This window comes from Vulpes vulpes, chromosome 6 (genome assembly GCF_048418805.1).
Source record: "Vulpes vulpes isolate BD-2025 chromosome 6, VulVul3, whole genome shotgun sequence".
Lineage (NCBI taxonomy): Eukaryota > Metazoa > Chordata > Mammalia > Carnivora > Canidae > Vulpes > Vulpes vulpes.
Genome location: NC_132785.1, coordinates 112,704,074 through 112,721,427, shown reverse-complemented (window position 1 = coordinate 112,721,427; position 17,354 = coordinate 112,704,074). Strand labels below are relative to the sequence as shown.

The following is a 17,354-nucleotide window of genomic DNA, read 5'->3' as shown; positions in this document are numbered from 1 at the left end:
CCAAGAAGAAGCTTACATTCTCCATTTAGCTAACAGAACTAGCTCTCTAGACAACCCAAGGCATTAATTAGAAGGTTTCAAAAGGCAGGGCTGTCATAACAGCTTCAGTGTGTTTCTAATTTTTACAATCATTCAAACATGCACCAGAGAGGTATGAAAGCACATCCCACCCCTCCCACCACCTTGTCAAAGACAGAATGGAAATATCCATCTTGAAGCCTGGCTAGCAATGATTTCTACTTGAAGTCATTTCCTTGCCATATATATAAATAGAAACAAAGGGATGTATTTTAAGGAAAAAAATAGAATCAATTCTTGAATCTCAGTTTAAACTAGAATCATTGATTCTTTTTAACAACTCAAGAGACATTAAGTAGTTTATCTTCTACACAGGGGTTGTCATTGTGGAACCCCTTCTGAAAACTTTCAGCAAAGATGGTAGATATGAAAAGCATCATTATTTGTATTGTAATTTTAATCATATCAAATACGTTCTATTAATTTCTCTCAACCTTAGTCATCCAATCCATGAAATGGGCAGATAGTTCTTACAGCAATGTTATTACAGAGTATTTCTGCTTGTTCATCTCCTCTGCTCAACTTTCCTTGTCCTTCCTCCAGTTCCTTTATCCACCCATCAACTGTATGTGCAATGCACCAGATTAGACATGGCTGAAGACATTTTAAAAAAATGTGAATCTACCCTTACGCTTGTTAGACAAGGAGAGAGTGGAAACCTAAGGGTGCTAGTTGCCATGTACTAGGCCAAATGGTTCATTAATAACAGAAGAAAAAATAAAATGTAGATGCTAAGGAGACCTGTGTTAGAATCTCAATTAAACAATATCATCAATTTTTTATTAAGTTGCACCAATTTAAGCCCTTGATTTATGTTATCCTCACCATAAAGTTGGTGTTATAATCTCTGTATTTCAAATGATGTAACTATGCTGTGTAAAGCAATACAGTCAAAATCCCACATCTGGTAAATGAAGTCTTGGTTTTAACCACTCCTTTATCCATGAATGAAGTCTCCTAATGCCTGCTTTAATGCACTCTTTCCTTCCTACCACACTCTGCTTCCTTACAGCTGTCTTTGCCAAATAATATTGGCCCCTTTCTCTGCATCTTCTCTTTACAGATAAGCATTCATTCATTTAACACATTTTTTCTTTTCTTCAACCAACATTACTAAGGCACTCAAAGTCAAACTGCATAGAAACTGTTCTTGCTCTCAATGTAGTGGTTTCTCATAGTATCTTCCATCAATGTTCTTTCAAGAGATTATGAAGACAGGTAACTATGGAGCCAGCTGAATCATAGGGTCATGACCAGGAATAAATGGGCTCATATAACATACTGAGCCATGAGACAAAAAAAAAAAAAAAAAAAGAGGTAGCAAAGGAGATAGATTCCCACCAACCTATCCATACACATATGACCAGGTAAATGAGCCTCTAGTTAATTTTCTATCCAATGAATAGAAGCAGCGGGTCATTAAAAATAATCTTTATTTGACTATATTTAAGGATAGATTTTAGGAGAATTAAGAAATAAGTAATTTGGAAAAGGAATAAGGAGAAGAAATTGGAGAGGGAAAAGGGGTTACACTTGCAAAAGTGTTCTTAAAACTCAAAGCACTAGAAGCAGCCTTTGTTTTTATTATAACAAATAAGTCCTAAAGAGAATTTAAGACCAGAAGTAAATAAGAACAGTCTTGCCCACCAGACACAAAGGGACGTCTCTGGGACTCTCTATTCTTTTGTATTCATTCATTCATTCATTCATTCATTCATTCATTTATAGAAAGAGAATCTTAAGCAGGCTTCATGCTCAGCACGGAGCTCAACAAGGGGCTCAATCTCACAAACCTGAGTTCATGATCTGAGCTGAAATCAAGAGTTGGACACTTAACTGACTGAGCCACCCAGATGCCCCTGGGATTCCATTCTTAAGGCAAAATAGAGCAGCAAAACTACTATTAATGACCATCGCCACTGGTGAACCTCATCAGAGAGTGGACCTGTGGGGGACAAGGTGCTTGGCAGTGAGATCCAGCCTGTAAATATTAAGAGGTATGTGTACTCCCTGAGAAGGTGCCTGTAGATTTGTATATTTTGACCAATACTAATGATTTACTCTGTACTATGGAGCTCTGTTAGTGCCTGAGACAAAGATCCTGCCACCTGGGAACTCACATACCATTAAGCAGAAGCAATAAACAAATAATTATGCGATACAATGTAAGGTACACAGAACTGCTATGGCAGACAACAAAGCAGGGGGTGGTAGAGAGTGTTATTTTATAGAGGATGGGCAAGGAGGGCTTTTCTGTTAAGGTGCCATATGGGCAGGAATTTGGATGATGTGAAGGAGTGAGTCTTGCAAATGGCTAGGAAGAGCAGTTTCCAGTTTAAAAAAAAAAAAAAGAAGCCTGTGAAAAGACACAGATGTGCTTGGTATGTTTAAGCAGACTTAGCAATAATGAGGTGTACAAGGTTTCATATTTAAGGGGTCCAAGGTGTCATATTTAAGGGGTGCTCCCAAAATCATTTATTCAAGATACATAATATCTTATTAGAATATTTCAAGGTCAATATCAATGCAAAAAAATTCAGTGATAAGCAAAATAACATTTTAAATACAGACAAGATCCAACTCTGCAACTGCACAACCTTTACTTGCCTTTCCTTTATCTGGGCCCTGTGTTCAAGGAATATCAAGAAGACCTGTGTACCTGGGGCAGTGTGGCAGGAAATATGGAGAGAGAGAGCAAGGAGGTGATGCATATATCACACAGTAAGGATTCTGACTTGGCCAAGTAATAGGTCAGGTGATTGGTAAAACCACCTGGAGCTTGAGAATTTGCAGACCTCCACAGTGAGTAGCCAAGAGCTGAACCCCACTTCTCTCCCAGCTGTTCAGATGGCTCAAAATAAGTTCCAGCACTTCATCAGCAGTTCTGATGGACATTCTATCCTATAAATATTACAATGTAATTAGAAGGGCATCTCAACAACTTGTAGCAATGTGCAGACTTCATCTTTATTTGCAGATGAGGACCTCCTCAGGGGACCCTTTAAGGGACTAATCTCAGTTTGGGGGAAGTGCTGATCCCATCCACTAGAATTAAAGTATTAAGGAGGAGACCAAAAGAAGCGACACTATGTTCTCTTCCCTGGACTATTTGTACTACCAACACAGGGGTATTTAAAAGGTAGGTAAACCCATTAAGCTTGCTTTCTCTCTCTCTCTCTCTCTCTCTCTCTTTTCCATGAAAACGATATAGTTCCTGAGAGAAAATGTCACTGGAGTCTTACTAGCTAACGACAAAATTAGAGTCCAATTTCCTTCCCTCCAAATTATTCTCTGAGAGGGGAAAAGAAAGTACCTGTATGAGGGTAAGGAAGGAGGAGACAGAAGATGTTTCTTGGCTGGCAGCTAAAGTCTAATTAGACTGACAAATCTTCAGTGCCTTCTCCTGTTATAAGGTTTGGCAGGAAAGGAACGAGCCCTGGAGCTGCACATTATGTAAGGCTGTTAATCAATATTAGTTGAGCCCTGATCCTAAAAATAAACTTCCCCTGGAGGTTCTGTTGTCTAGTGGTAAAAGTGAGGGCTTTTTTTTTTTTCCTCACTGTGTGGACTCCTTGTCTCACTTCTATCAAGCTGGTGGCAGCAATGAAAAGGTGGAGGGGCCCAGGGGGATGATTTCTTGGGTAAGTACAACCATTCCTGATACAACATGATCTACCTCCTGTTCAAACATGGTATTTTGGATGAGGTAGATAGATTTATCTTGTATTCCAATCTAAGACAGTTTGATTATTCAAAGAACTGTGAGAAAATTTGGTGTTCTATCCAGTCTCAAAATGCCATTGGTAACAACAGACTGTAAATGTGTGGGTTACGTGTTCTGTTAAACCATATGAAATTCCTGATATTTGAGCATTACAGTCTAAAAAATGGCAATTTCATACACTTTACCTTAATAGATCGTTTTGTATGTAATAACCATTCAGCAACGCCAAATCTCACTTCAGAAAATGAGAGAGTTTCCCACAAAAATGTCTTCTAATTGATGAGTTTAGGGCTCTGGTTCAATCTGGGGCCCTCAGAGGAATCCTGGGTGATTATGGGGTTGTGTGGGTGTAGACAAAATTGTTCTTCCTGTGCTTGGGAGAATTTTTTTTTTTTTTTGCTTGGGAGAATTAAAAAAGGAAATTTTGTTTAAAATGGAACAGGGAGACCATGCCCCACCACTCTTGCAGAGCCAGCAGAAAAAGAAGGACCTTGTAAGTTGATACTACTATAGATGACTTTATCAGCAGGAAGAAGAAAGATTTTCTCCTTCACTTGGAATAGTCTAGTCAATGAGAGACTGCCACAACTCAGCCAATGAAAAGCCACTGCACTTTCAACTTCCAGTTTATTCCAATACATTAACTTTTCATAACACCCTTCCCAACTACCTCCTTTCCTCTATAAAACAGCCATCCTCTCCTTTGTACTCCAGACTTGCCTATGGTTTCGCTGTAGCTTGCTCTCAAATTGTAATTCTCTATCAGTTGCAAATTAACCCATTTTTGCTGGTAAAATAACGGAGTTTTATTTTTAAGGTTAATATGCTTATCCAGTCATACAGAAGTGTAAACTTTTTGAGGATCTGTGAGTTCTGGGAGAGCCTCTTGGTTTGAAGTTGTTTCCTAGTATCTAGGATTTAGTGAAAACTTATAGGGTAGGTCATGGCCTAGTAGCTTTTTATGCATGTTGTATTTATTACAACCATGGAAAAGTACTTCATTTTACAGATAATGAAACTGGTGCTTCGAGAGGCTAATTGACCTCCAAGAGATATACAGCTAAGGAACTGGAAGAACCTGGAATCCAGCCCAGGAATTCTGACTCTAGAGTGCACCCCCTTTCCCTCCACCATACTAGAACTCTACCTGGAAAATGCTGTATGAAGGATCAAGTTTTTAATCAGTGATTTTCTTTGTTTTGTAATCATCAATATCAAGGCTGAGGTGAGTTTTTTTTACTAGCTCTGGTCTAAAACTGAGAGCAGACCAGAAGGAGGAATTTCCATATAGGTACAGTTACAAAGCCTGAAAAAGTGGCTCGCCCCTGGAATTTTTAAAAGTGATTCACGCTCAACTGCCAAATTTATGAGTTTGAGGTAAGAATGAAATCTCAGGAAACTCTCAAGTCGTTCATTTCTACTGTTTGTCATGATAGTTCCAATCTGGCTGAGCATTGTGATTTTCTGGTACCAGGCAGCACTGGCCAATGTCAGGGTGACTTCACCAATGCCCAGCACAGAAAAAGTGGGTCATGATCAGTATCCTGTTAATAGCTTATAAAGGATTCCAAATGGTGATTTGCACAGAACACATAGAGTTCTTTCTTTACTGATAACGATTCAGTCTGGAGGCTGAAGTTAAGAAAATACACATTATTTTTGGAACTATTTCTCTTTTGACCCTTTCCTGCCTCAAAGGGACATTTTGGTCCAGGGGACTACAAGTTAAAAAAGACTTTTATTTCTCACTTTTGCCTTCTCTCCTGAATAGGGACCAAGGAATTTGAACATAGACTGAGTTGAACTTTTCCATTTTAGAAGCTGACCCATCAGTAACCCCGACACTGAGGTCAGTTGTAATAGAAGTGCCTGCTTAATTTCTGGGGCAATCCCTGGAAGTAAGATGTTCAGAGAACCTAATGCAGTTCTCCTCATTAGTCCTCTCCAAATTAGGGGAGTCTTGGGCCAAGGTTCACAGAATCTGGATCTCTTGCCTTTTACAGATCTCTCCTATGTATTCTTTGTTCTTGTTGGACTTGGCTATCTCTCAGGAATTATCATCCCTGAGTTTGACAACTTAGCTTCTGACATTTAGCTAACCTGAGATTTGTTTCTCTTTACCATGTATCCAATTATACTCATTCTACAAGGCCCAGTTCCATTCTCACATCATTCATGAGATCCAGCCAAATCATTCCATACAACTCCCTCATTCTCCCCCATGCCGGAACCATTTGTAGGTCACTACCTCATATTGCTTGCTAATATCAAGCTCCATCATGGCAAAGATCCTGGATTTTTTTCTCTTTGTAACCTTAAAAACATGTGGATAGATATATTTCATAAAGAACATAGTCTCTGAGGCCCATAAAACTCCAGGTTGGTTTAAAATGAAAGAAAAAAAAATAAAGATGGGAAGTGAGCTATCAGAGAATTTCATTCCTGAGAACTTAGGAACTTTTCGTTTGCAGTACTGATTCCAGCCTCCAAATTCTACCCCGACTCTCCTTCAAATCTCTATCCCCCCAAAAGCTCTGAGCCCCCAGTCTGAATTACAGATACTATTAGTAGAAACAGCCCTATTTTCTGAGGTAGATCCTTGCTTGAGAGGATACTGACTTTCATAACAAATGTTGGGGATAGAATAAAATAATAAGGTTAAAGCATATTTAATCTTACTTTACAAGATGTACCTGTTTTAAGCGTTTTACATATATTAACTCAGTTAACCTCACAACAATCCCACAATATAAGCTGTAGCCTACTAGTATCCTTCCCTCTCTATAATTATACAAAGTGGTAGATTTAGGTTAGTTATAACTTCTTGCTATCCTCCCATCAAGAAGTGAGGTTTATATTTCCTTTCCCTGTAACTTAGAAACCTGGAAAAACTTTCTCTAGGACCCTTGAACCTCCATGAACTAAAAACTACATAGAGATCGATGCACCCAGCTGAGTCCAGTGTTTCTAGCTAACCCACCAAGACACAAGTGTGTGAGTGAAGCCAGATTCTCCAGACCAGAGCAGCCACTGAGCAACCTCTGTCAACTCCATGTTGGGCAGAAGAATTGCCTTGCTGAACCCTGCCCAAATTTCTGAGCCACAAAATTGTGAGATCCGATGATACAGTTGCTATTTTAAGCCACTAAACTATGGGAAAATCCATTCCATAACAACAGTTAGCCACAACATATGACTCAGAGTCACTTAACTAATATGAAGAAGATCTACATTTTAAACCCGGGCAGCCTGACTCCAAATACATGCATTTAATCACTGCTATGGCCTTACCACTGAAGAAAAATTAAAATTGTCCAAAACACACTGATCATTCTAGAGGGAAAAATGTAAGCCATGCCACTTCTGGTTGTTAAATGATGATAAGGTATGTAGTAAAGCCTATTTTGTTTTCCAATTTACTCAATAAATATTCAGTGAGCACCTACTCTTACTTGAATACCATCATTCACTCACCTGCTTTCTCAGTGTACTCACCTGCCTTCTCAATGCATCCCCCTGCTTTCTCAATCTTAACTTTTTTTTTTTAATATTCCAGGGAGGACCTAAACACACTCCTCTTCCTCCTGCTCTTCCTCCTCCTCCTCCTTTCCTTCTCCTTCTTCTTTTGTTAAAGATTTACTTATTTATTTTAGAGAGACAGTGTGCAGGAGTGGAGGGAGGGGTAGAGGGAAAGAGAGGGGAATCAGACTCCCTGCTAAGTGGGGAGCCTGATGCAGGGCTTGCTCTCAGGACCCTGAGATCATGATGTGAACTGAAACAGAGAGTCAGATGCTTAAATGACTGAGCCACCCAGGCACCCTTAGACACACTCTTCTTAATATAGGGTAAAGACCTGATATTTGGGTACCATAGCTATAATTTAACACAGTCCATGTGATACACAAGCAGTTCTGTAACAAACTAGAGTTCCAGAAAGATCAAAGTAGTGGTTATTTTCAGGAGGCTAGAGCATATCAACTCGAAAACTGTTTATGTTCACACACAGGTAAGAGCAACACTGAAAGGGCTTGGCAGTTTTCCTTTGATCTGAAATCAACACAAACCAAAGTCAATCAGAAGTGAATTGCTCAAATGATGTTTTCTTAGCTTATGCTTAAAGAAGGAACCAGTAGATTGTTGTATAACCAGAGGGTTTTACACCAAGTTTTTAATGCTAATTTTATTTCTACTGGAAGAGTCTCCTGGTCTATCAAGGCAATCAAAGCAAAGGAAGACAGAACAGAGTATCATCTGGAAAAGGTTGTAAGATTTCACACATAATTGGCCTGGTGAACATGAAATCCAGTCTTCCCCACTTCTTTTTTCCCACAGATCAAATTTTCATGAGCCCAGTTCACTCAAGAAAATTAGCTGGGTCACACAAGGATACATAAGAACTTGTGAGACTGACCTTCCTCATCCAAAGTCTTCAGAGTCTGGGAATTGTTCTAAATCTAAGGTCCCCAGTTCTAACACAGGCTTGGTGTAATTTGTACTTGAGGTCAGAAAAAGTTTGGAGACAAGGCAGGCTACTGAGTTTTTATGGAGCCCAGGACAAAGTTTTTTATTTATTTATTTTTATTTTATTTTATTTTTTTTAGGTTCAAGTTTTTATTTAGGTTCCAGTTAGTTAATATACAATGTAATATTAGTTTCAGGACTAGAATTTAGTGACTCATCACTTACATCTAACACTCTGTGATCATCACATAAGCAAAGTTCTTATGGCTAGTTGGCAAGAACAAAAAAGTCCAAAATTCTTGGCATAAAGTTATTTCTTCTAGCTAATCTTTACAAAGAATTTGGAGCTTTTTTATCCCTCATCCCACTCTAGTACAATTCTACTAGCCTGTTGTCTTTTCTCTAAGAATTTGCATTTACACATCCTTAACAACAAGAATGTCAACAGATATATAACTCATCTTTATGGCCATGGTAGAAGGAAAAGGAAAGATATGTAGATGAAATCTAATTATCACTGGATGCAAACAAAAAGAAACTCTAACAGGAGGTAGTTAGAGAGGGTATGCTCCAGCTGTCCACATCTTCCAAAATGACAATAGATTTTATGATGTTCAGAGTCATAATCACTGGCAAGATTTTGTACCTTGTACCCTACTCTTATCTGCAAGTTTAGCTTTCTTAGCTTTTGGAAAGACTCACCCACTGTTCTCCTATTTGTGTATTTGTTGCAGGAGGAAAAGCCAAAACCTATAATTGCCATGGTTTAGTCCCTGAATCCCTATGTAACATTAAATCCTTCTGAGGTCAGTAAAAATTTGGCCTTGAAAAAGACTACAGGACCAGCCACTCCTATGAAGAAAAAGCCATTTGTTCCTCTGCTTCCCACAGAGTTAGCGGAATGTATTATGACAGAAACAGAACAAGTCTGCCAGGACCTGTGCAGACAGAACTATCCGTTCACCAACCATAAACAGATCTGCTCTTGAGCTATAGAGAGTCATAATAGAAATATATATTGCCTTTTATCTTCTTTTCAGTGAGTAGAGTGAAGTGTCAGGAGTTATTGCTTTAATATCAGTAGAGAAGAAGCCATTTCTTTTTTGAGCATGTGCGTAGGTATACATGTAACAGCACACACAACTATAAGACTGCTATGCTAACCCAATTCTTAGTAGCCATTCTAAAATACATAAAATTGGCCTGATAACATCATCAGTGCATACAGCCTTGAATTGTTCCCATGAAATCATGTAAAGAGCTGCCTGGATACTTCTACCCAAAGAAAAGGGAAACGGAAGACAACACTTTTACCTCTACTTAACTCGCATAAACTTAATTCAGAATAATGAGAACATATATGGGGTTTAATTGATTATTGACTTTATGTTTACAGTGCCCACTGAAATCAATGAGAGGGTGATGTCAAAGACTCAATTGAGCTTCTGGATAATGTCCTAAAACTAAGAAACAGAAAGGACAAGTACTGATCTACTGAATCTTCTATAAACACTAACTAGGCTCAGGGTAATTTCCCCCACAAGCAATTGGAATGTCTTATTTTATGCCACGACATTTAAGGCTAATAACTCGATTAACCTCCTATCCCCTACTAACTAGATTTATGAAATGCCAAGGGAGCCAGCAAAGCATTAAGCTTTAGCTTGGGTATAATTACTTTTAAGTGAAAAAAAAAAAAAAAACATTACCACAAAACTAAAGACTTCCTACATAGCTAAACTCAGACCTTCACAATATCTATTGTCATATAGAATCTTGGTCAAATATAGAAGAAACAAAATAGATAAAAAAAATAACAAGTGATTGGTCAACACTCAATAACAAAAGCAAAGATTACATTTTATAAGCATTAGTTGAACTTCTAGCTTCAATTGCCCTTGATTTAATGCTACCTATTGGCCTTAAAACTTAACAATTCATGTTTCAGCAAATCCATCAAGAGGATGTGAATAGAACTGAACTAGGATATAGTCTCTCCTATGATAACAAATTTTCCTTTCCCCTTTTTCCCTTTCTACTACTGAAAAGAAAAATAATGAAATAAATGGAGGAGTATTTCATACCAAAATTGTTAGCCATTGCTCATTTTGAATAACAGCTTTACCATTTTGGCAATAAATATGATAGGAATAATACCCTATAAGTGCACACAAAACTTTTATAACTTCTTTAGCAATTAATTTGTCTCTCTCTACTCCTAGATCTTATTACTGTGAAAATCTGTAGGCATCTTCCCTACAAACATGGTAATTCGGACTCTTTAGCAACATAGCAACACTGATATTATAGCAACATCTCAAAGACAAAAAAAAAAAAAAAGCAGAATCAATTAAGAGTTGGAGAAAGGCTTACCTGAATGCTTGCTGTAGAGCGATTTTTGCGGGTTGTGGTAGTAGCCATTGTAGTGGTGGTTTCCATGACAGTAGTAGACATTTCTGGTGGCATGGAGGTCGTCTGTGTTGTTCCCAAGATTGAAGGGACTTCTCCCACCAGCCGGACACTTCCATTGATTTTAATATTAGGGTTATTCTCAGCTGCCATGTTCAGTACTTTCAAACCATCATAATAGAGCCCAGAGAGCTGGCCTTGGAAGAGACGTCCTTTGTCTTTTCCACCGATGGCTATTTGCGCCTGGGTGTTGAAGATGGTTAACTGCCGGCCTAGTGGGTTGGGTGGAGGAAATATTATTATTCCCATATGTTATTTTTTTTTTTGCTTTACCTAGTCTGAATGGACCAGGTATCAAAAAAGGCTTCCTTGAGCAATTGAAGGGGAGAAAACTGGATAACAAAAATTCAATGAATATTAGCAAGTAACATTTCACTATGTTTATCTCTTCCACTGTCTAGCTGAATATCTTAGATAAGCTGAATAATTTAGTCTCTATTTTATTATTGTGAGGAAAGAGAAATCTTGGTTCAATGATGTACAGTATTGCAGTCTTCTTAGGTATGTAGTTGTGAATGACAGAATGGAACCTCCAAATCAGGTGATGACAGTGATAAATACCAACTGCACTAAGTTTTAATCTACAAAGTTATATAACAGGTACTAAAAGAATTATATATGGCAAACAAAAACTCAGTGAGGTAACTCAGGACACTGAATTAAAAAAAAAGTCTGATAATTAAATTAACTGAAACTAAATTAAATTCCAATTAAAAGATTTGGATTCACTGCATACTTACAGAAATAAAAGTTTACTCACCAACACCTCATTTTCTAGAAATCTTCATGATACATAATATTCTATCTATACTCTCTGTTTAATAAACAACACAACAGATAATTTCCTACCTCTTTTGGGGAGGGATGGAATTATGGTCACACAATTCTATCTTTCCCTAAAACATGGGAAATAAGCAGGTGTTGATAATGTTTCTGGGATGGGGAAAGAAAATAATGTCATTCCAAATCAATGAATTTTAAAAGAGGGGATGGATATTAATGAAAAAGAGCAACACAAAAAACTCCTTAAAATGGTATAAAGGTATGTTAATGTGTTGAAGACTAGCAGTAGTTTAACTTATTTGGAGTTCCCATTTGGGGAACCATTTGTGCTTCTGTGAATAGAAAACTATCAGAATGAAATCATGACATAATAGTCTAGAATAGTGCAACTCAATTTATCTTCTTACCAACTACCTCTACTTAAAAAAAGACTCTCTTAAGTGCTAGATCTTTCCCAGAAAAACTTATGCAGCTTTTTAAGGCTAAGGCATTCTATGCTATTATTTCTTTGGATTATTTCCTTCCGCTTTTCCATATGGAAAAGGGGCAGAAACTTATTAATGGAATTAAATATATCCTCTTTGAATTTTTCTTCACTTAAATCAGTAATCATTCTTAATCCAATCACTTGATTTATTTTAGCTATAAAGGACTGGGATGTTCTGGAATATTTCTGCCTGCTTATTAAAAGGGAGTCTAATTTTAAAAGACTAAGGTTTTTGCGCCCCTATCTCTAATAAGAATAGAGGCATACTGTAATTTTTGGGCTCTTGACCTCTACCACTAATACACAGTCTTAAAATCTATACAATGATTAGCTATCCTTGAATTCCTAGTATATAACGTGGAATGCCTTCTGAATGTATAATAATGGATAAAATGGAAAAGTCAAAAAAAGGAAAGTCTATATTTTCAGAGGGAATTCTTTATGCAAGAGTGAATTCTGCTCATGGAACAACTCTTAAGGGCATATTAGTCAAGAATGATTTATAAATAATACCTTTCTGAAAGTGTTAAATACTGCTGTATACAGAATAGAACAAAGAATTTTGTTATAGTGAAAATTATCTGCACTCTCTAAAAATATTTGGAACATGAAAATGGAATCTGTTGGATTTTATAACAGAATTGTTCAGATCCTAAGGGAAATTCAAAATAGATCTAATAGATTTCTATTATTTTCCTACCAATTCCTTCAGTGCCCTGTGCACATGCAACATCGCCTGCCCTATGGCCTCTCATTTCTCACACAAGACGCAGCAAAATGTTCAATGCACAATAACACTGGATAATGGGTTGGAATTCAACTCTCTCTACTATCATTTCTTTGACAATAGCTTTTTTGAGGGGGTCTAAGCTTACTGCAAAAGAAATGCCATGATGGAAGAGAATAAATACACCTTCACCCTTGCATAGGCTTTTGTGGGCAACTTAACATAATAAAGAGGAGCTGCCCAAAAGGAGATCTCTAGGACTCAATTCAGTAGCTTACACCAAATAGACCTAATGTTAAGCTATCCTTTCTATTCACACAACTGTTGGCCAACCATAATATTTATTCATCTCCTTTTTGGTATATGCTCTAGCATGGATGATCAGTGAATAGGGATAGCTAGTGATAGGCAAGAAATTTTATATTTCTGAAAGTACTTCACACCTGTAATGATCCTCACCTTATTTTTCTAGTGATATTATTCTGCCAATTATTACAAATAAAAAGAGGGTCTGGGAGGACTGAAATGCAAAATTGAATTACATTGGCTGGAAACAATGGATCTCCTTTATTCCAGTTGCCATAGTATACTGCATAAAATGGTCTTTCTTTGTTCAAGACTAACCCATTCATAGAGAAGGGCAAGGCATGTTTCCACAGACGAAGCCACTGTTCCATGATTGGCTATTGCTGCATTCCCAGAGAGATCTAACTGTTTCTTGAGAACAAAACGCTCGTGGGGTGAAATAGGGAAAGAGGTTGTCTATCCTTCCATTTTTCATCATGCCATAGGAAGTGTTTGGATTTTTTGTTTGCTTGTCTGTTTTATGGTCTGTTTCTGGCTAGATCTGTTTTTCTTCTGTTTCAAGATGCTTTCCTAGCCCTTTGTACCTTGGATTAGGTAGTTCAGAGTAAAGCTGACAGTCACTAAAGTAATAATGGGAAACTCAGTCTCCTGCCAGTTTTTCCTCTGATCAATTTACCTCTCTCAGCCAAGGAGGAGTAAATGAATAACTCAGAACCAGTCATCACTACCCTTTCCCTATGAAGGGTTATTAGAAGGGACTGACCGGAGCAAGTTTTATCATTTGCTCAAGATTTCTCAAAATCAATGTTAGATCTCATTATTGTCATTCATTATGATCAATCATGTGTCTTACAATAAGCAATTATGATATCTATATCCCCAACTAAGAATTGTTCTATCATTCACAATACTAAATTTGGTTACACTAGTACAGGGCTTATAGCAGGTTTCTTTTTGTTTTGCTTTGGGTGCCCACCTTCTTGGAAGTCATTTTTGTTACCTCATTTGGATATCAAGTTCACATACTGCTTAAATTAAATCTTTGCACGTCTCCAGTCAGTGTTACACAAAGACTAATTAATTAAACCTCAGAACACCCTTGGGGAATAGGCAGTATTATTTCTCCTCTCCTTAGATGGGAAATCTGAGATATAAAGAGGTTAAGTGGATTGTCTAAGGTCAGAAAGTATCAGTCAATAGTAGACAGAGCCAGAAAACAGACTCAGGAATGCTGTGACCCAGATCTCTTCTCCAATGACAGAAATAACTCCAAAGAGGCATTCCAAGTACTTCCTGATACGTCTGCCTATTCATCCTTCCATCTTTACCCTCTTTTACTCATTGTCTTTACAAGGTCTTTTGGTATATATTTTCTACTCCTTTTGAAGAGAAGGTTAGCTAGACAGAGGAAGGGGTAAAGCAATAGAATGAATAGATGTTACTCACCCAATGCATAAAAAAAAAAGTAATTTCAGTTAAAATAATGTAGAAGAAAGAACCTCCAAGTTTGCAAATAATCATTTTCAATATTATGTGCATATATAAATACATACATATTTGGTTAAGAAACTAGCAAGCCACCCTCCATTCCCACCTGAACCACCCTTCCCCTTCGATTTGTCATCTATTTGAAAGTGTCCTTCTATATGAAAGCCAACTAATAACAATGCTATCAGAAGGAAAACTAAAAGCCTACTCATAACTTTATAATGGTTTATACAAATGAAAACGCCTGGCATGCTCTTAAACTTAGACTTCAAAAGGCGATGGAGTAAAAGAAAATATTATTAACATAAAATCGAAAGAAAAAAAAGTTCTCTCAGGCACATGAGACTCAGACATGCATCTAGTTTTCTTCTCCTTTTTAAAAAGTGAGGCAATCATAGTCTTTAATGTTAAAGGGACTTTATGAGCTGGTGATTACTAAACAAAATTATTTGCTTTTTAGAGTTATTCTTAATTTATTTTTAATTAGACCACATACGTTAAAAACAGGGCAAACAGTTAAGACTTAGTGAGGATTTTCCGTGTTTTAGGGTCTAAATGTTGTCACCCAACTTAAAACTGTAATTAAGTTTGCTTAAGTTGCATATTAATATATTCAATTACTTTTTATGTATAACTCAATCAAATCTCTATAAATTTTAAGAACTCACTGAAGGTCTTGAGACAAGAGTAGCTTACACTGGCTCAGGAAAGAAGGGAATAAATAGTTTCCGGAAACAGAGCATTCTCTTCATTGAAAGGTAATAGTTTACATCCTAACAAACAGAAGCCACACAGAAAATTCTAACATCAGGTATAACCGCTGCCCTCTTTTATTAACAAAGTGGTTGTTTTCTTCAGGAAATAGAACTGCTGTTTTGCCTTTCATGAGCCTTTCTTTTCCAACTCATTGTCTTAGCTACTTCCACTTTTGTTGCATAAATATCAAACACATAATGGTATTATACAACCAAAGTGTAAAATAAGCTTCTTCTTCTTCTTTTTTTTTTTTTTTTTAGTTTCAGTCAGCAACTAGGACACAATTAACCTCTTATGAAATACTTTTGCCTCTGTAAGTTTGAATCTAAAGGCAAAATTCATCTTTCTCATACTTTCTTCATTTAAAAACAAATGTTAGAAAACACTGCTCCCCTTATAACATTTGTCTTAAGCAGTTTAAGTTACAAGAGTCGATCTGATGATGATTTTTTTTTTGTTATCCATGCTAGAGAGTAAAGCCAAAACAGCCTCAAGATGTAAGTTTAAAGAGTACTTTTGAAATTTCTTTAGAAAGCTTTGGTATAAGAGGTAATTTAAAACAAATTAACAAATAATGTCATGCAGTGGTTAAATTGCCATAATACATTTCTTTTTTAGAGGTTCCTGGAATTTCTTGTTTGTGGTTGTCACGCTGATAGCAAGCTAGATGTTAGTCCCTTTAACTGTATTTTAATGGCAATGTATTATAGCATGATTTATCAACATATGGCAGGTGGAAGCTGACACAAATTATAATGAAAATTAAAACAGTCATTTATGCAGCAGGCGATTATCATTTAAGGAACATTTATTTGCAGGCTTTAAAAATGAGGGTTTAGAATCAAATGATTTTAAAATGAAAGTTTTAACGACGGTTACCTTTTTCCTGCAGCCACTCCTCTACGGGCCGGTTATATTTGAAGGGGATTTTCTGTTTTACCATTTGGAAGCGTTCATTATCAGTGTTGCCTTTAAAGTTTAAAAAACAGCTTAAAAAACAATCTGAAAAGTCAATACGTCATTAAAAAACATCCTAGGTTTTTGGTTTGTTTATGAAGTTTTTAGAAATAGATATCAATTTATCTTTAGTAGAGGTGGAGTCGAAGTCACTCTGCCCTTGGTTGACATGTTTGAGGTCAGGCTAGTCTTAGCTATGCAGTGCTCCATCACATTTTGGAAATGTGGCATGAGATGGGAATCAGTGAGATTTTTGGCCATTTATCGAAATGGGTTTACCATTACCCTTCTTTATCATATTGGGCCAATGGAGGCACAAGGAATTTCTTGGTTTGTGAGTAGTTCATTGACTAGTCCATGGTAGGGGACTCTCAGGGTCTCAGTCATGCAAGATCTACTCTTACAGTACTATATCATATCAGAAGTATGGGGTCATGTACTTCCTTATTCTCCGCTCAAGTGTTTATAACTGCTTTATCTTCTGGTGAAGGGAAAAAGATAATTAAGCCTTGATGGCCAAGGGAGACTTCTTATTCCATAAAGGAGACCCTGGCATCGTATGTTAAATAGATGGAGTATTATAGATGGTTCTTTATATCTATTTAAGACTTGTACCATATTTTAATTTTTTTGTACTATATTTTAAAAGAAGAAAACCCAAAGTAAATATTTGTAAACCAAAGTGGCTATAAATATAGTGATGGAGTATTAGCAGACTTTTAAGCATCTATATTTTATTACTAATAGATGCAAGCTGTATATGGTTATCTAGTCTCTCTCTCTCTCTCTCTTACCTTTCTATGAGAGGTCCTTTCTGAACAGTAATCTATTCAAAAAGCCTATTTGGGATACTTCCTCTAAGCATGAAATATCTAATTAGTTTCAAGCCTCAAACATAAATCCTTTAACTGCTACTATGCCCCCTTATTCCTTTTGTAACTGTTGTTACTATCCCTGAATGGTTTGTCTAATTAGGACAGACTTGGAGAGTGGTATTGTGGAGATATACCCCTAATGAATATGCTTCGAATCACAAAATAATGAAGCCATACTTTGGGAACTGCTCTGCCTCATCAACCAACCTCATAGTGATCAAGCAAAAACTAGCGAATTCTAAT

At 36.9% G+C, this 17,354-nt stretch overlaps 1 protein-coding gene across 50 annotated transcripts in view; it reads right to left on the bottom strand.

Annotated features, from left to right (window-relative positions):
• The window catches only part of NRXN3 (neurexin 3), a 1,525,926-nt gene that overhangs the window by 132,610 nt on the left and 1,375,962 nt on the right, over positions 1–17,354 (bottom strand). For 30 of the 50 annotated variants that reach the window (XM_072762116.1, XM_072762122.1, XM_072762137.1 and 27 more), the window contains 2 exons: positions 16,159–16,248; positions 10,637–10,944 (listed from right to left, as the gene is read on the bottom strand). In XM_072762116.1, the coding sequence (XP_072618217.1) occupies positions 10,637–10,944; positions 16,159–16,248 (398 nt within the window). The remainder of the gene's footprint in view (positions 1–10,636; positions 10,945–16,158; positions 16,249–17,354) is intronic. The other 20 variants (XM_072762119.1, XM_072762154.1, XM_072762155.1 and 17 more) reach the window with 1 other exon arrangement.